Raw genomic sequence first — 21,298 nt, 5'->3', positions numbered from 1 at the left:
TAAATTATTGGTACGGTTTTAGAAAGAAAGGTATCGAGGGCAATTAAAAAGCTTTCGATAGGGAAATGGCGCAACAAAATATAGAAAAGCTTCAAGAAGAAGCTTTACTTGCCAAAAAGTGTGAAAAAGTAACCTAACCTCTTATTTCCAAGGTAGGGAGAAGGAAACTGGAGGAGGAAGCGAAAGCAGCATCACCGGCACCACAAGTGCTATCGATAATGAGTGTTATGGTAAAGCCTCTTATTATGTTACAAATCAAAGTTTGAAATTGCTTAGGTAATAAAAACATTGTTTTAAAGATGGCGAGTCGGTATTGCTATTGGAACCTTCCGCCCCAGCAATAATTCTTGCAGTGGCTCGAAATACCTATCCTTTTCATTTTCTTCCACACCTGACTGTCAATGTACTCCAAAACGTGGAATAATTGCTCCAAAACGGAGACCCCAAATCAAAAATAAGAGGTCATGTTTGCAGCAATTTAAAAAAATTACCACCTTCAAAAGTGGAAGAATGCTCGACTGGAATACTACACTCTCCTCATGGAGAAGAATTTTAGAAAACGCATACGATAATTCTTTTTTCTGCATACGAATTTGAGCTTAATCGGGGTTTAACAGTTCCGTTAAATTAACTAATTTAATCAAGGCAAATGTCATTTTTTTATCGAAACAAATGAGTTAACAGCACCGTTAAGCTTTGATTAACTTTTGTACATTCGGCCCATATGAGTTATTATTTTGCCAGCTTAGTTATTTATAAGGCGGTTAGCTGGGAGCTGATAGGAGATTTTTGAATGGAATTACACTCAAACTTTTTTTGTCGTTTTCGAATGTAATATCCTGCTCCTCTACTTGGGCCTTTACATCTTTCTCTTTTTTGTTCTTTATCTTGAGGTGGGTTTTCTTTGTAGTAACATCAGCTAAGTACAAGGGAGAGGGAGTGTTGTATGAGATTCTGGGGAGGGTTGTTGAGGTTTTTGCCTGGTTGGGAGACAGTTATTGAGTTCCTTTGCTCCTGTAAAGTGTCAGTGAATGCGTGATGGATGATAAGTTGAATAATAAATTGATGGATGAGGGTGTTTGTTGTATCTATGGAAACACTGGTCAGCGACGAATGGGTTCAATGCTGTGGGGAAATGACTTTCTCATATTTAACTTCTTACCCAAATTTTGTTTTCGTCGTTTCCATTTTCTTTGGAAGGTTCCTCTATCTGAAAGGGGGGGATAACGGTTTTACTCATTCCGCACTGATGTTTGTATGTTGTGTTGCTCAACATTCATATTTGCTTTTTTGCATTCCTTCTTTCACGTTCCTGATAAATTACCTTCTCCTTGGATGCTATCACTTGACAAACGTCAACCATCATGTCTGGTGTTGGTCAAAACCAGTAATCTGGAAAAATTTTCAAGAGGAGTTTTTGGCTACGATAAAAGTATTTTTGGATTTTCGCTCTGCGACTTTCAGACCACATGGTTAGACGTCATTTGGGTTCGTTATCCATCGTAACTTGGCTCCAATTAATTCCGTAGTACAACAACGTAAACTGGCGAACCAAATAGTTCAAACTTTGTATTTTAACCAACAAAATAAAACGCATGTCTACTGCTACTGTATTTCGTTTGGTCACGTGACTTTTCAATGATGAAGCATTTGCACTACCGAATCGATGCGTTAATCCAAATTCCCTACTACAGTCGGTAAAATGAATAAGTTGCAAAAACGGATTAGCGCTGATCATTGCTACCTGCACGTGCCGTTAGATTTCTTGACGATCAAAATCACTTGTTAGCAGAAATGTTAGGTGTTAGAACGGCAAAGATATACAGTGTAATTGATTTTGCGTTTCCAAGCGTATATTCCTTTTATTATTGGATATAGGAAAAAAAGCGTAAAAAACAAAAATACTCTACTTTCAAATTCTGATAGAACTGTATAGTGTATACATATTCAAAAAAAACCACGTGATTAAATTAACGCGCCTTTAGGTTTGCGCGCCCTGGCGCGAACGAGTCCACCGAAAGATGGCGTCAGTGAATTTTTTGACATTTACGAGTTTCGTTCAAGCAGAAAAGACACCGGTCCGTACTCGAACGTGATCGGTAGGTGAACGAAAATAATAATCCAGTATCGCAATAAAGGAACGCTACGGGTAGACCACACCTAACAATGCACAAGTGCAATAGACCGCTAACATACGGTCGACCGCACGTAACAATAGCACCCATTTTTTTTTAAATAGAATATCTTGTAATTTTAAACAAAAAATCTTATATCATAATTATTTAATAAGAGAGTTGTAAAGCATTAAACATATATTACAATATTCACAGCAATAAATACGGAAAAAACGATTTATGAACAATATGATAATTGACATTGAATGTTTACTGTTTTGAGGATCTCCTATTAATTATTTGACAGGTTATGTACCTAGGTAGGTATTAAAAATTTTTTATTCAGAATTATTTTCTTTTAAAATACGTCAAAATTTACATTTTATTCATTTAAAAGTTACTTTCTTGATGTTTCAATAATCCGATGCCCAATTTCCGCTTTCTCCATAACCAAGGGCGAAAATTTCTCATAAAAATGCTGTTGCGGAATGTACACGAGTATTCCTTGTTCAAGGGACACTGAAGAACAGAATGTTGCTGTAGCACTAATGCAATAATAAAATAACACAAGGGACCAAAACTCAATTTTTCTCGAACAGCTTTTGTTTTTAGCGCATTTTCCAACGACATTGGTCTATTGCAGCCACTTTCTCTGTCCGTACAAGGTCTCAACTACTCCTACAGTTTTCAATATATTGCTATGTGCAATGGCAAACTGTCAAACACCTATCCAGCTAGCTCAATTAAACACAGCTACTATCAAAATCTTTGATACGAAATTATTATAATTTTTCGGAGCACGTTTAGCATCCACTACTACGAAAAATCTTGATGAGCCTTTAATTTGATTAAATTCTAGAAAACTGTGCAGCCTTGATCCAACTCCACAATTCCAAGGAATTACATTACAAATTTTTATTTAAACGCCTAGCATAACCCTGGGTACCAACAGAAAAATTTAGCTGACAAGTCTTATCTAGGTCGTAGATTGGCCTAGATTAAACACAATAGATCATTTATAGCTGAAACATTTTTTAGACAGTCAATCAATAAGGCGGGAATATAGGCACCCAGGTTCAGAGTATACATACTACGCAACAAGCCATCGATTGAAGCAATTAATTAAACAAATGTTAATATTACCTTGAAACTGTTTCGAAATATCTGGGGGCAATTTTCCACAAACAGAATGCACAAACAAACACAAAAACCAACTGATGATGTTACTTCGGGATTGCATCTAAATTTCGATTTAGACGACATCAAGTTCGTTGGTATTACAGATGTAAAATTGGCTCTTCGATGGAGGAAAAACCCCTTTAAGGGCTACTGTGAAAGCCGAAGATAACACTCCGACTGACTTCTTCGCAAACTTCACTTCTTTAATTCACTTTAAACGGTGTAAGAATCTGTTGGGGCACTGAACTAACTTCCTTCTATAAAACTGTACAACCGGCAAGACGGAGTGTTGCAATAATACGCTCAAATACGGCGAAACTGCCAATCGCCACCAAACAAGCCCCGATTCACGTCTTCCTCTGCTATTTGGCACTTCTTTCCTCTCTCAATTTCCGCCTCTCCCGTACTTGACTTTGTGTCTTCGAAACACCTGTGTTTTCTTATCGGTTATCTTCACAACGTAAGCAGCGATAACGAAATATTATCGCACTAACTGGAGAGAACTTGAGATAAACTTTAACAAAACATTTCACACAATTAATTCCAGACGATTAACCCTAATCTAAATTTACAAATACAAATCAAAGCCAACTATTTAAACATCAAATAATTCTGAAAAAAACTCACATTGATCTCGAATACAAATGATATGATTAACATTGTGTTTAATCTCAAATAACAACCAACATTTAACTTTAAAAATAATTGAGAAGTACTGATAAATGCATGGAAAACGTGCTAAAGTTAGTTACTCTCCTTGAGACGAAAACCTTTTTAGATTTCTAGATTATGGTCGAATAAAAAAAAGACCCCATTTTAAGTATCACACTGAGGATCTGGCGGGAACTTTTAAATCATGAGGATGTTTTTGCGTAGTCGATATAAACAGGATTAATAAAACAAACCGGTGCAAATGGTACACCCTAATTTGTTATCTGTATAAGCGTACAAAAGGGTAGGTAAATCAAGTCAAGCGGTGATAAGTCGATAAGAGAAAGTGATTTGCTCTAATTCGTTTCTGAAGCTGACTTTGTTCCTGGTTTATTAAAAGCAATGGGAGTAGAAAAATATGATCCGAATGAATGGCGTTGAGGCTTGATTCCTCTAAAGGTAACCTGAAATGTGTACTTATGCACAACGGCAATAAGCTTGGTTTGTAACCCATTGCAAATTCAACAAAAGTCATCGAAGAACATGCTACTATGGCTTCTATTATGGGTAAAATCAAGTACAACGAACACTGGCTGATATAAACATATCTTCGATTTTTCTTCTCGTACAACAAGGGGGCCATACAAAATATCCTTGTTTTATTTATTTGTCTGTAAGACAGCAGAGCACTAGGTTAGAAAAGACTGGCCTTCTAGGCAAGCTATTGTTCCACCCCTGCATATCAAACTAGGGTTCATGAAACAATTTGTCAAAGTTTTGAACAAGGATGGTGACTGTTTCAATTTCAACTCTAAAAAGTTCCATAACATGAGTACAGGGAAACTAAAAGCCCGAATTTTTTATGGACGACAAATGAGAAGGTTTGATAAAGGATGAAAATGAATTATTTGTACGACTAATATTGAGAAAATGATGGAGCACGTTAAAGACATGTTGTCGCACTTCCAACAGCTTGGTTGCAATACGAGTATCAAGATACACTTCCTCTACAGCCATTTGAATTGTTGGGATGAGCGGTACTAAGCAAGAAAATCTTGGTTTTCTAATGTTTTGTAGTTAACATTTTTTTAAAATCACACCCCGATGTAATATTAGTCAAAATTCTATTTCATGTTACAAAAATGCTGTTCCCTTAATCAGACAACCAAGCGCAGGTTTTTCAATTTAAAAATGTAAAAAAAATTCTATCCATAACCGGATCCGGGAAATATGGGCATGATAGCACCTTTCAAAATAAATGCTTAGAATTTTGTTAACAAAGAACACTGACCTGTAGTTATTTTTATAGATTCTATTTTATTCTTGGCAAATAATTATCTTCCTAACAACAAAAGTTTATATAAAAGTGTAGAAGGTGAATGTTACAATAGAAATTTCATTTTATCACGCCATGTATTTATAGCGTGCGGTACAACGTAAATAAACTCCCATGTATTATTATTCTTTCCGATTTTGCAAAATCTTCTCTGTTACCGCAATTTAATTATTGAAAGTATTCGCTTTTTTTTTTAATTTATAAGCCTCTGTTCGATTCATAAATAAAAATGTCATTTAGGAAATGAAGATGCGAAAACTGAAAAAACCGAACACATATCCCGTTAGATTTTTCATTGAAGTTCGGTAGGGAAGAGTCGGCAGAAAGCACATCAAAGAAGTGTAATTTATGGTATTCGTTCATAACGGGCTCGGTTTTTATTTCTTATTTTCTTTTTACATCAAGGTAAATATAAATTTGCTTTTGCTACCACCGAATAGTAATCAAAAACTGCTAAAGCAATACACATTCTTAACCGCATTCCACATTTCAAATGCGAATTCGTTCATTTTCACTCGAAAGTGTAGGAGCATATGCATATTAGAACTTAACTGGTGTGTTTGCAAATACAACGTATGTTAAAATGTCATAAGTTATCAGCGGAACAATGAAGACATTGTCTGCATTATTCCGAGTATGGTCTATAACAATGGAAGCAAACTGCGGCAAAGAGACTATTTTCGAAATGGTGATATCAAAAGAGAAACGAATATTGTATGTAATAGTCGTACCTTAGAAGTGCAATGTTTAACTGGCAGTTTAAAATATTCATGACTCTGTAGATGGAATGTGTCAAGTGGCAAAAAGCGTTACTATGAAATTTAAACTATTTTTAAGCCAAACATTTCGAATCCTCCTCAATGGACTAGAAGATGTCCAGATGTGAACAATAGGATTCATTGGCACGCGCCCGCGGTGCATAGAATTCGAACAATGGCGCCAAGTTTTAACTATAAATCGGTTTTACGATCCTAAGAGTTGTCCTTACATAATATTATTTCATTTAAAATAAGTTTTGTCAACTATGGGAGCTGGAACGGTAAGCATTTCCGGGTGTAGCCCTTTCAATACCCCGCTAATATAATATTTGCGGTCCTTCCTAAATGGCTTCCGTGCGGATACTACAGTATTCCGTTTTTAATTAAAACATAATCTTGTACTAAATTACGAAATTTTTATATAAATTCAGAAACACGCCCGTATATTTGAAAATAATGGTTAGAATTTAAGGTTGAAAACCCGCATACATATACAGTTATTCTCGTCAGGCGTCACTATACTCTGGCAAACTGCCAGTTTCTGGCACACGACACTTTGAAACTCTGCTGGGGTTCTGATTCATTTATTCTTAGAAAGCGTTCTGTATAAATCTATGGATGTTACTTAATTGTACAACGTCCATTTTACTACAAAGAAATCCATTCACTTTTCATATACCACCGCAACCCCAATACTTAAATCCTCAGCTTCGGTAGTTTTTATATACAGTTGCAGCAGTTTATTAGGTGTGTTACCACCACCTGCTACTAATGCATTTTCTGTGGTCAGCAAAGCCTAAGCGGACTATAAATTAAGATAATTTGAAGCGTTATTTAATAAAGCTAAGCCGGCGGTATGCATTTTACTTTATTTTGCGTACGTAGGTAAACTAAAACAAAACACGAAAAGTCGAGGCATAACTCAACCGCATCCTTAGTAACGTTAAAATTGTGAGCACCTGGTTTTTCGTCGCACATGTCAGTTTAATGTCACAGAAATATAGCTCGCCGTCTTTTAGTTTATTTTCGGTACGCTCGTTTGTTTGGATTTTCAGGGTTCGGTCTCATTTTTAAAGACTTTTCAGGGAATAATAATTCTGTTACGTATTCCAGAAGCTCGCTTGAAAAAAAAGTAACAGACGTTGGTATCTGCATTTATTTTCGCCGAGATTCGTGCACTATTTAAATGTACTAATATTCATTTTAACATGAGTTTCTAAGCTGGTCTGAAATGCGGTTTTCATTTCTCAGCCCTCCCCTCAACTAATTTCTTCGCTCGTAGTAACTAATTCTAAATAGCAGATACGTTTAAACGAGGTTTCGCAAAGCTAAATATGGAGTGATGATTTCGCGAAACCGTCTTACATAAGTTCCTTGAGGTAAATGGTTTAAACATTTATCAGATTTATATTTAACCGACCCTAGTCACATTAAAGAGAAGTAGAAATTTCCGAAACGAAGCGAGCTTTAGTTTCGAAATCACTTACTTTTAAAATAAACGTGTTTGATCTCAATAAGTTTAGACGACACGTATGCGACAAAGTGTCTATGCCTATGCAAGCTGCATTTGAATTTTTTGTACGGTTTTCAATAGGAAATGGTTACAGTAACACGAAAAGTTCAAAAAAGTTTGATCGTAACTCACAGTGCACATTAATATAGTGCGAGCTAGAAGTAATGAGCCAATTTTATACTAATCCGTCGATTCATCTTGTGTATATTACGAACAAAATCAATTAAAAGTAGCAATTTTAAGAGCAGCTTAGTTGATAAATAATCAATTATATGTAAACATATTTAATATTTCGTCAGCTTGTATAACTCGTTAAAGATCGTAAAATTTAACACACATTAAACTCTATGAAATTAAAATACGTTTGAAGTTTAAATTTATGTAGAAAATATCACCTCATAAATATTAATGAATTAAACTTTAAAGGAGTAATAAGGATTTGGGAACTGTTTGTATATTTTTTATACGATGGTATTATCAGGGCATAGACTTGTATGCTAAAGTTTAGATTAATAATTACCATAATATTTATTGTTATTCTTAAGGTATGTTGAAACCAATCAAAACATTGTTCACATCGTATATTATTTTACGGGAGGTAGTAGCTTGTTGTAACCCAAATGTAAAATAGTTTCAGGATTGATGATATACGGCGGTATTGGTATTGCATATAATTATGGAGTTGCATTATAATACGATCTACCGATTAAATTACGTACTTAAGAGTAGGCACTGATTATGGTTTATTTATTCCAATAAAGTACTTTTTTTTCAAAAGCACAGTTTTTTATGGATTGTCATGATATAGCTCAATTCTTCTTCGGTGCCTAATAACAAATACAGGGCGTTACATTTGACTTCTACGTCTTTAATTAGGACATTCGGTAATCGGTATGCCCTATTCAATTTTGTAATTTTTTTCAAAATTCCTATCGCAAGATGGCGAACTCCTAAGGAGGCGGTGAAAAAAATGTCCACAAAATTTGGTATTTGTGAATGATGCATGGTAGCAGAATAGTTTACTGCAGGGTTGCCTGGCAAAATTTAGCTGCAATTACATTTAATTGAGAATATTGTAATTAATTTTTCTTTAAAAGACACCGTATAAGTCATCCCGTATAAGGTCCCAAATGTAAATACCTCTAAGTTAATGAGAGCGCGTAGAAACCAAGTAATACGAATATCGATGTAACTATTATTAAACTACGTCGACTCAACCGTCAGATATCGGATGTCTGAAGAATATATATAATATATATGACGAAGCGGTAGCAAAAAATTGCTTCATTTTCCAGCTGTAAAAAATTCCCATTCAAATCCTCAATAACGAGATAAGTGCAAATCGAAACAAACCCAATTTCAAAATCACAATTGAACATGAACCGTCAAAGATAGAACAGCTTCTTATTTAAAAGTTCAATCCACGTTAAGGGAACGAATAGGTCACCGGAAAATAAGAAATGAACGTTTTATAAAACTGCGCTGCAAAATTGCGTGGTTAAATTCCATCACTAGATGGAGCCATCTATCAAATCGCTTGAAATGTTACGGGGGTTCTTCAACAAGTAGTAAACCGTAAACAATAATGAAAATAAATCGTTACAATTTTCAATGGTCCTCTTTGCTCCCAGCTGACGAATATTTTTTTTGCATTTTTATTTATTAATACTATAAGATTTGTAAGTTTCAACAATTTACTCATGAGATGAGCATAGCGCCAAAGGTGGGCGATGTATGCTGTACGCCGAAGTTTTGCTGCAGCTCAGATTTACAGGGCGGGAACAATAAACCATTAATTCTTTTTTTGTCCAATTTTCAACTAAAAATTCGATGAGTGCTGCTTTTAAGTAGATATTTTTCACTGCATCCACGAAATTTGATGAACCTTCTTGATCAGATCCATCTATTTAGAAACGCTGTCCTTCAATCCTGCTCCTTAATGTGTTTTCGTTGTTTTATTGTAACAGTCCCGAATTTTAGAAATTTATGTCACTTGATGACTTGTTCAAATCGTTCTTCATCTGCGAAACATTGTGTAATGAACTGTTTATGTGGTTTTCGTCACCAAGGCCTCGACATATAACAAAAATTGAAATACCTATGATGCAATGAATCCGAATATACTATATTAATATAAAATGTCATAATTTTGTCGCTGGTTCGTATCTCTGGTAAATTGTTGAAAGACCGCTTGAAATTTACAAATCTTATAGTATCAATTAATAGAAATGAAACAGTATTCGTCAGCTGATTGTCCGCTGGGGTAAAAGTCGTCACTCGAACCAATGAAAATCCTCGCGTCTGTAAAAACAATTTAAAATATCTGGACGGGAACTGTTGCAAACGGCGGGCGAATTAATTGCAGCGTTATTTACGGTAGCGGCAGCTGAAACAAAACTCTTGAAATGAAATCAATTACTTTTAGTTCTATCTTTCACTCCTAGACATAAATAAATACTTTATTTATGTACAGTGATTATGAAAGTAGGTAAATTCAAGGTAGAAAACGGGTGCTTCGTTACAAGTGTTCCTTCTAAAATCAGCTACCGCCGTGGCTTATGCTAAGTGTTCAATCGACGAAATAATATTACGTTACCGTTATTTTTGTAAGAGGTTATGCTAACTTCGTGTACTAAATCGAAATGTGCTGGGTTTAACGTGTATATTAACATTAATGTAATAAAAGTAGTATAATAGGTATAATACACCATAAAATTTTAGGCTTAATTCGACTTATACACAAAATAAGCGACTTGAACGCCTTAGAGAAGAAGAACGTCGCAGAGAGGGTCACATTTTGCCCGTTCCGTATCGAAACCTTATGCACTCGAGAGGGAAAGGGGCACATCTCGCATCTTCCATGGACCGCATAGAACGCTTTCTCCGTATGAATTGCCGGGCCGATTAACATCGATCGCCTTGCACATCCGAGGGGGAAGGGGGATCTCTCGCATCTTACATGGGACCCCTTTTCTATACCGATCGCATTGAACACCCGAGAGCGTAAGGGCACCTCTCGCATCGTCCACGGACCGCTTTTTCGGTAAAGAACCTCTTTTTGTATGGACCGCCTTGCACATCCGAGAAGGGAAGGACACCTCTCGTATCTTCCACGAGCCACCTTTTCTGTATTGAACGCCTTTTTTTGTATGAAACGCCAATTAGCGTCAACCACCTATCGCATCTACCATGGGCCTTCTTTTCCGTATCGACAGTCAGACACTCGATAGGGGAAAGAGCACTCTCGCATCTTCCATGTGCTGCCTTTTTCGCATCGAGCTCTCGTTCTCTTGAGTAAATGAAAGAAGTAGTTATGTCATGTTTTAATTTTAATTAGATTTTTCTGCAGTTTTCCTAATTCGTAAGGTAAATATCTGAGTAATATAGAACCTTCTGCAGAGGCACCTCTAAAAAGTATTATGCGGGTCACTCTGCAATTGGGCGCAAGCCTGTTGAGCCCAGGGATAATAAATAAATAAAATAAATAAATAAATTGGTATATATTTAAATTATGAAGCATGGATAAAATGCTGCTCATCTGTAACTCACACGTGAATTATGTAAAACATACTGATATTGATATAATTACGCAGACATGTATGGTTTTCCATCAACATTTCTTAATATTTTTAATGTTGTTTAAAGTCCAAAACATCGTCGAAAAACCTCTTAAGAAATTGAAGCAAAACGCACTACGTAATACACGCACTCGTACCAATATAAAAATAATTATGATATGAAGTAACATAACCTTTCATTTCAATGAAATGAACTGAACTTATTAAGATATTGGAAAATTTCGGGATTCTTCCGCAAATTTTAGTAGAAAACGCTTAATTACCCTCAAACAGTTTTTTTGAGCTCGTAGCTCAGGGTCCGTATAACGCCATGCAACTAGATTCGCTATTAATACGGCAAGGTGTTCTTCAACGGGCGCATACTTGACTGGCGCGAATTATGAACTCCTGATGACGCAAAGCGTGACTTTCGTGTTATAGCATAAAACTTGTGTCCCTTATAAGCCCGTACCTAGGAAACATTAGTGAAGCTCTCCGGGAAGCCCGCAAAAACCATGAAGATTCGAGGACTATGGCAATTATAAAAAAGACAAAACCCGTCAGAACGTCAGAAAACGCTCCAGGACGCCGACAACATACGAGGTGTCCTTCATTAATGACCCCGATACTCCATTGGGTAAATATCACATTTTTCCATGCATCAAGGAAACACGTTTTTCCTACGAAATTGATGGACTTTGCCATCTGTTAGTCAAAATACACTTACTTCACATTTATGCAACACGTTTATCTTTTAAACGAAAGTGATTTTAGTCATGGAACATAAAGTTTGAATGGTTTTTTTTGTAATGAAATGTAATGTAATGAAAATTGGGGTTTATAAATAGACAAATCAGGCAATCATTCAATACACTAAAAAGAACAGAATATCGAAATGCTACGTCTCACATTATTTAGGATGGACGATTGGATAAAAATTAAATTGTGCGAGGGCGGTTGGAATAAATTGTAATCGCTCGATTTTGTACGAGTGTAGCTTAAATCTTACGTAAGTTAATTTCCTTTTGACAACCTACTCGTACTACTACTATAACGCTACGCGTACAAAGACAAACGCATCCTTGAGGAAAATTTAAATAATTTCTTTCCTTCATTGCACTAATCTAGCTAAATTACTCTAAATGTCTATTACTTGGGATAATTTAATGCAATGCTTTATATTCCATACACCTGAATAATTCTACGTACAAACATAACTAGATGGTTCATTTACATTTATTTTTACTAAATTTAGAACATACTGACATTGACCTGCGAATAACTTCAATATAAATTCGACCTATCCGCAATTCGTACCTTAGAACTTCTCTAGAAAGTTAGAAAGTGTAAGTTAATACAAACTTGATAAGATTAATCGAGTTTGTAGGTGTCTCGAAGACCTAAAATGATCAATCTACAAAGAGTATAGATTTGACCTGGACTTTTTCTGGAGACAGTTACAGAAATACAAAATTAATGAATTGGGCATTATTCTCCAAAATAGTGTCCTGTTGAAATGAAAAAGTAGGTACGATACATACATTTCGACACTAAAGAGAGCACCTAATACCACACAATGTTACTTTTAAAAATACTTTCACGAAGAAACAGCGGTCAGTGGTTCTGGTTATATATGACCGATTCTAACTCAAAAGGCACTAGATGCGATAAAGTCACTAGAAAAGTCAGTTTTTCCCGCAGCAAGCCCTTAGACTATAAGCCACCCCGCACTTGAGGAATGAGGACACCTGCAGGGGGGGGGGGGCTTTAATCTTGGCAATGTTTGGTCAGGTTTACCCGAACATGTACTCTGTAAATTGGAACAATGTGGGACACAGAATGTGGAGAGCTGTCTCCTCGCCTGTATTGTATCGGCCAAGCTCATGCAATGCATGTGCAATTTGTAGCAAGAGTAGATTTTTCCTTGATAACCCTGTACAAAATAACGCCAAACAATGAGATGGTTCTCGGGCGGTCTCCCTCGCGTGGCCTTTGTCTCACAAGTCCCATTTGACCTTGTGGTTTGCCTGGATATCTGGAGCTATTCCATTAGTGACAAGAGCGCAAGAGTTGGCTCTGACCGAGATCCTGGTTAGCTTGTCCCCGACCCGAGTTCAAGGGAGTTGCCAAATGATATTTGCTCTACAAAATAGTAGCATTCAAGCACTAGCCTAGAGGTAATCTTTCAGTGCTACTGGATATTCTAATTGTTTTCTTCACGATATTTTCACTGCGAACTTTACGAGCACTGGGCATTATTCCTACCAATACCATTCGAAATACGGTTGAAAACTTGTCTAGTGAATTGATGATTCGAAAGTTCATTTCTTCCGAGCAGGTACACGTTCCTGTGCATTCCGTTGGTATATATTGTTATAAGACAGATATATCAGGCATCTCCCGCATCGAAAACAATGCGGTAGTGCCCCTTCCTCTCCGCTTCATAACAAATTTAGAAACAAGTGTCCGCTCTGCCATCCAATATTAACCCCCAACTAGAATTTGATAGTGGCTAACCTTGCTTCTCATGTTGTTCCACCACTGATTTGTCTACACCCGCAAGCCTGCCCTCAGGACTGATCTTTCACATGGAGATTAACAGGAGACGGACAGAGTGTTGTAAGCTAGTCTTTGCGCATGGTTGAAAAGTGCATTGGTGGTTGCAAGTCTGATTCTGTGCTACCAGACAATTGTTCCTTAACAAAGGGTAGATTTAGTCACGGCAATGTTAAATGTACAGCCACAGAACAGCATTTGGGCAAGAACCACATAGTCTGCGGCTACATTGCCATAAGGCGCTATTCGCTTTTTCCGCATTAAGCTGTATATGCTTTCTCCAGATCAGTCTTTGTGGTTTCACTTTTTACTTGTACAGGGTGAATCAACGATTACGCAGACTATAACGTGCAAGCTTAGAATGCAGGGCACTATAAAATACCATGTGCAATTTGAAATCAACACACGCCGCTGATCGGCCAGCTAGCTCCGTTAGCCAAATAGTTAACAGCGTAGAGAGATATGCTCATACTCAGGGTAGTAGGTAAGTGAATTAAAAACTTTGACAACAAATTATTATAAAAGATTACAAGTAAATCTCCGTCACTAATACTTACTGGTGTTTCGATTCAAGTCTTTCAGGCGCCACCTAATTCCACTTACAATTTTATCTGCAGCCACCGGAATTAGGAAAGGTAGCTTCAGTATAAAAAGAGTTAACAATTGACCCACAAGGAAAATTATTGTTTATCAACCAAAGAGTATGCAAAATAAAAAAAATGAAATCTACTCATGAACTGTTAACGCAAAAATTAACCCACCAAAAACCCCTGCAGTTATGTGACACCTCGTACCGCTAAGCAACGACAAGTATAATTGAAATTAAAATTGAAACTACTATAATCGGTAGCTTGAGGTGTTGAAGTTAATCGTAGTAACGAGTTCTTTACCTTACAAGTGATTACTTCTCTAGAGTAATTCGTACTTGATAATTAAACAGTCCTAAAGATCAAGCATACTAATTAGACGTAAAAATTTCCACTTACATATGTGGGTTAAATAAACTGTTCATAGATATTTAGGTCTTAACAACAAAAAAGAAAAAAAAAAGTTGAAGGTACGTCACCGCTAACGATAAATTGTATCGGCAATTCCACAGGTTCCTGGTGTAACCAAAAATAACTCCTACGGAGGTAACAAAGCTTGTGCTCCAGGTATATTTCTCTCACGATCTACGTTCTGCTGCCCTTAAGATCTTATGGCCGTTTGCACCGACAAATTTAAGTGGAGCTTAGCTTAAGAGTAGCTTACAATCCATGGCAACGATTGTTGAGACAATGGTTGCCATGGAAAGTTACGCTTAAGCTAAGCTCCGCTTAAATTTTTCGGTGCAAACGGGCATTAATGAATCTACGGGATGTTTTACAGCACACGTTTATCCGCGTAATATTGTTTTCGTAAGTCAATTCACGTTTTGTACTTTGAAATTGTATAACGTGTAGGTAACCGAAACTCAACTTATTACGTTATATTATTAGTATTACGATTACAACATTTACCTTGCCAAGTCGTAAAGTTTATGTTTGTCGAAAGCGTTCGGCTTTTTGAAACGAACGTCTACGCCGGCGTTCGTTGCGGCAAGTTTCGGCCGAACAGCAGCTCCACTTTGTTGGTCAGCGGAGTCCCTCCAGTGGGTCGTGGTCGTCTGGGACCGCATCCCCTCCGCAATACACGGCGTCTTGTGGCAACTCCTCCTCCACGTCCGCACGTTCGATATCCGACGATTGATGTTTACGAACGTCTTCCGCCAAACGTTCGTAATCGTCCTGTTCCGCGTTGACGAAAATCGCACGTTCTAACTTAATGCGTTCGGCGTTACGAACATAATCGGCTTTCAAACGTTCGGAGGCGTGCAGCAAATCGCGTTCTTCGTTTCGCCACGGCACAAACAACATGAGATTCTCCCGACGAAAATTGTCGAGATCGGACAGAAAGCGATATCCCCTGAATCTTTTCCTCGTGTCGTTACTCAACTTGCGCACGTATCCGCTTTTGTCCTTGAGAACGTGTGCGTCCGCTGGCGGATTGGTTTTGTTCCGCGTGAAGTTGAAATAGGAGTACTCTGTTGCGAAACGGGCTAGAGAGAGTTCCTCCAAGACGTCCGGTCTTTGGACGTAGTGCTCCAACGTGCCCTTGATGAACACGTCTTCGCACGCACCGTCCATGGAGCGAAGATGCGCTTTCGATTTAGCCATTTTTACTCGCCGCTCGGGAGGAAATGTATTCACAAATACGTGGCCGACGCTACAATTCGTCAATCGCAGTCCGACGGTGTGATAAGCGGCTTCTTGCGCGGAAACCTCGCAGCTGCCGAGGAAAACGTTTCCCAATCGACGGAGTTTTTCCTTTGTGTTTAGGTCTCCATTTCTTATATGGGCCTGCGCCTCGATCATCAACTTGGATAGGCCCCTGTCCGATTTGTTGATGTAATTGACGATATACGAGACACAATTGTAAGGATCCACGATGAATTGGATATCCATGTTGGCCTTGTGCATTTCCAAAATGTTTGCATTATAAGGATTCACGAACAAATCGACAACGTCCCGCTTTAAAAAAACCTTATATTTGGTAAGGTCCGATCGTATGGCATCAATATATCGTCTTTCCGACATGGACAGCTTAAAAAGTAGATCGTCGAAGGAAACGTCATCCTCTTCGGTCGCCGCACTTCTACCGTCGAGATATTCCCGAACGATCTTGAGGTCCCGCTTCGCTTGCTCCCTATTTATCGCCGAATCGTCGTCGACGTCGTTGTCCTCCCTCGACACGATCGGTCCCAGGATTCTTGTGCCTCTCATGGGAAAAAAGGGAATTCCATATCTGCAGCAACGATACGATAATATTAACTAACGCTACTACCAACGGTTATAATTAACATTGAATTTAATACGTTAATATTAAGAAAATGGATGATCACTACTTACCTACAACGCGCCTTCTCTTGCTGCTGTTGCCGTTGTTGAATTTTGCCGCACGAATAGGAGTGTGTGTGCACTTGGTATTTGATTAAATCAGACATATGCACGTTCGACCTCGATGCGCTGACAAATTTGTCGATAAATGTTTCGCATTCGTCCCGTCGAATAAGGGCGCGTTTTTCAAATACACGACGGAGTGTAAGTGAGGGGCACCCCTGTGTTGAAATTCTATTCGATAATAGTGGTGGATAACTTCATGATCGAGAAAGATCCGATTTGCCGCGCCTTTTTGCCGCATCAGGGAGAACATTAATCTAATCCTATTATCAAAGTACCTCACCACTGTAACGGGGTCTTCGCGTACCAATTTCATTTTATTCGCGGAACTCATGTTCAATACGTCTTTGTCACTGTAGTTTTTGAATGGAAATGAGCTCGACCCACTTCCCGTCCGCCGACGGCAACGTAATAAAGAAGGTCGGAACACCCGGTTGGCGAATCATAGCGAACAATTTTTGCCGCTCCTCGTGCCAAAACGCCGGCGAACTCCTCATATTCTTCAGGAAGGAGAACGCGTTGTCTACCTTCACCATCTCTCTAACGGTGGTTGCGTCCAATATCCCTTACATTAATCGATCTATTCCCGATGGCGTTACGCTTTTGTCTAACACACAAGCTGATGCTGTCGAACATCTCCAGCGTCTGTTTCAATTTGAAATCGAAGAAGAGCTTGTCCGGTCGGCAACAATGTCTTTTATAATATAGCAATTCAAATTTTACAATTGACGAAAAGGACGTTTTTCTTAAATTATTGCGATTGGTCGGTGACGGCCGAGGACGTCCATGATAGATGGTCGGGAAAGATAATTCCTCTACAAACTTGTCTTTTATGAAAGACAATGCCTTATTGCCCTCGCCCGCGATAAATGTAGCCGTCGCCTCCGCCACCGTAGATGCGGCGTTGTTGTTACACAGCATCGTGTCATCTGCAGTAGGTCGATTATTTCCGCGCTCTAAAAAGTAACCTAATTACGACTACGTTATAACCCACAATAATGCTAACCTCTTATTCAGAGAGTACACAAAAGAAAAGAACTGGATACGTCCCAAATGACTTCCAAAGTTTACTATATGGTCGGTACTTGTTCCCCTACAATAGAACAAAAGAACATCGGTAACCTCAATTCGTGCACAAGAAAACACTTACGATTTGGAATGCTTGAGTTTTCCGTATTAAAAGTCCATTTCGGAAAAAAAATTGTAACCGAACATCCAAAAACAAATTTTCGGCACAACGGTTAATCGATTGATGAAAGATGCTTCCGATAATTATTACATCAATTCGATCATTGGAAACTATATCAAACACTCAAATTCGGGAATGTAATACGACCGATTCTATTGCAGGTTGCTAGAAGACGCCACCAGTTTCGAAATTTTACCCAAGCCAAAGCTACAGATAGTTATCTTTGACAAATAGTAGGGCAGTATTTGATACATGACCATATAAGGTAATTTGATGGTTAACACAAAAAAAGCAAAACAAACTAAATGTCCTCTAACGACAAGAACACAAGTTAAACCGGAGAGACAAACACAGAAATGCAAAAGTAACTAGAAATTGGTCGCATTAAATGACTCGAGAAAATTTAGAAAATATACAGGTGGAAATTGAAATATGGACAGAAATGTAAATATTATTTTAAAACTGTTACAAGACTAATTTAATTCCTTGAAGATACGATTTTTCGGTAGTGTTACATTTCAAAAATATTTTGAAAAATACATGGTGCGTTCACAAAGTAGGGTGCTAAAAAGGTAGGTACATTTTTTTAAATGGAATCCTCTGTATAGATAAATCTGTACATAAAAGTACTTACCGTCTAAGCAGCAATTATTACTTGGTTTGTTGGGGTAATTGGGTTTCCACTTTTCTAATTTCACTTTCTACTTATAAGCGAGTATTTTATCCTCAATGGGAAAACGATACATATTATGTACTTTTTTCCTATGGCGTATTAGGCTATGGATTGGAACGCTGCAATAAATCATGGGAATTTTACACCATCTGTCCTATGATTACTTTGTAGAAAAAAATTCACAGATTTCGCAATCCTTGCAACCATCGGAGACATTGGAAATGATAACCGTACAATGCCATATGTAAAACAAATAACTTTTGTTAACTTCATGTCAACTTTCTGATTAATAAGCGCCATAATATGCTCGTAATACTATCAAACGAGATGTCCGAGGATTTTAGTTTGGGATTAACAAAACAATTGAGCACTACGTAAGTAATAATAATGTATATTTTGCCCAACAGATGAGTATCCAATTAACGGACAAAATCCATACAACAAATACACAAGCAAGTACAGTAACAAAAAGAAAAATTTAAATATGAGTAGAATCTTTTTGTCTTTTGGACATATTAATCTTGTAATGGATTTATTAATTTTCTTAGTTTGTGAACCCCATTTGCCAATAAATGCATATTATTATTATTATTATAACAAAATTAAAAATACATCATATAACAAAAACAAAAAATATTTAACATTTCTTATAATATTAATTATTAAGAATGAAAATCTAAAAACTGAACCTTTGGCAAATACAAGATATCATAGTTTTTAGAAAACATGTCACAATACTTACACCTTCTATGAAATGGCGAATTCTTAAAAATATTAGAATTACAATAAGGTATGTAAAATGTATCATTACCCCGGTAACCAAAACGGGGAACATAAAAGTTCAAGTACGGGTACCGTAACAAATCAGGACAATCGACTTTATTGTGGATAAGATTATGGAGAAAAGACATACTTGTTTTTATTTTACGATTTTCTAGGGAGTCCATATTCGTTGCAATGTAAGTACCGTATCGACAGTATCCGCGACTTTTGCATAACCTATCGATCACGGCCGAGTACGGTACTATTGTTGCGACACCTTTGTCTTTTGGCCTTGAATGAAACTCGTAACTTTGTACCCATATACGAAAACATAAACATTTCCAATGTTAAAAAACAAACATCGAATTTAGTAGTTAGGCATATGTTATATTTTAGAATTCTTCTTATTTGTTGTTCGAATCACGATTAACATAGCAAGGGGTGGGAACACAATCGACAGATTTTTCGCATGGCGTTTGTTTATTTGCTTCGAAAAAATTCCTGTAATATTCAAGCATTTTTGATCACTCTGTGTAATAACATAAATAGAATCCTAAGTAAAAACTATTTGGTTAACTAACATACCTCGAAGGTCCCTTGCTGAAGTCGATTATTGTGGAAATGTCACTTCATATATATGTGAAAGGGGTGTATTTTTTGTATTCAAGTTCAGTCGATGAACTTGAAAATATCTGCTAAATTTGAGCTGTAATTAGGCATTGTTTCCAGAAATATTAACAATTTGCTTGTATGGCTACCGGAGAATTGTAGCCAGTGGGCATGCGGTTTCGGATTCGGTAATACAATTCGACTGTTTATGATTGCTGAGCTTTAAACTACGTTGATATCCACCACGCTCATCCAGACGATAGGGTCATATAAGTGTTTCTAACTATAAAGTTTATTGGTACAGACAGACCGCGGCCATCCTTTAACTAGCATTATTTAATTTAGATTATCATGTTGCTTACCGTTGAAGCTTCCACAGGGTTCTAATTAACTAGGATCGAGAGATTATTTAATCTCATTTAACGCCTGACCTGTAAGCTACTGTAAGACATTTCGCAGGATTAGTTAGTTCTCGTCGTATTAAATGCACGAAATACAAAATTTTAATATTTATCGGATATACGAGCGGATAATGGAGGACGTTATTATTTCGTACAATGCTACCCAATTATCGATTGTTTGTGCGTTACAGATTCATAATCCTATTAGTCGTCTGAAAACGGGCGATACAATGCAATATTTTTACCCTACCGTTTCCCGCAAATTCCGGCTCGATTGTTATAAACAGGCGGCAATTCGGCGCTTGTGTTTAATGAAATTATGTATCAGGTATGTTACAGCGAATTTTTTTTCATTTTTTTAGTGCCGGCAAAGGTAGTATGGGGCGTGACCGGTAAAGACGTCGAACTTCCCTGTGACGTTACACCGCCAATTCCATCAGATTCGGTTAAAATGATTTTCTGGTTTAAGGACTCCACGGGGATGCCTTTATATAGGTAAGGATGTTTAAAATGTTATCTATAAATAGTTGATTGCAGTGTGTTTTATAGCAAGTCGATATGTATAACATAAAATACGTAATTTTCCTACCCTTTTCAAGTAAGTATTTTAAAATGTACGGCAAAAATGGTGCATCGATTTCTCTTAAAGGAAGAGGGTTGTAAAGGATTCGGAATATTTAGCGAGGCTCCGGACGTATAAATCAAAGTACCGGACCAGGAGAACAAATCGCTGAGCTCGGTACTTTACAACTGCTCGAAGGTACAGGATATAGAGCCGCCAGACTATTCTGCTTGATAATCCTTTTTCCTGAATATTTTCGGTATAAGCTATTTTTAGACGTTGTTACGTAGACGTTATGTATTAATAATAATGGCTAAAGAGAATACATATATTTCAGTTGCCGAACAGTCATTTCGTTGTATCTGTGTTTGATTGCTTTTTTTACGTAAACATTTAAAGAGAGATCCAGTTAAAAAAGTACCGATTTATTGTGTCGTTTCGATTGAAACCGTTTGTTTAA

General features: G+C 37.3%; 1 protein-coding gene across 2 annotated transcripts in view; it reads left to right on the top strand.

Moving 5' to 3' along the window:
• Positions 1 to 21,298, top strand: part of LOC116177615 (hemicentin-2) — a 155,973-nt gene that overhangs the window by 5,907 nt on the left and 128,768 nt on the right. For both annotated transcript variants that reach the window (XM_031496629.1, XM_031496634.1), the window contains exon 2: positions 20,639 to 20,771. In XM_031496629.1, the coding sequence (XP_031352489.1) occupies positions 20,639 to 20,771 (133 nt within the window). The remainder of the gene's footprint in view (positions 1 to 20,638; positions 20,772 to 21,298) is intronic.

Source organism: Photinus pyralis, unplaced genomic scaffold, assembly GCF_008802855.1.
Source record: "Photinus pyralis isolate 1611_PpyrPB1 unplaced genomic scaffold, Ppyr1.3 Ppyr1.4_LG1, whole genome shotgun sequence".
NCBI classification, from domain to species: domain Eukaryota; kingdom Metazoa; phylum Arthropoda; class Insecta; order Coleoptera; family Lampyridae; genus Photinus; species Photinus pyralis.
Note: the sequence above shows the minus strand (reverse complement) of the source record. Positions and strands in the feature narration are given on the sequence as shown.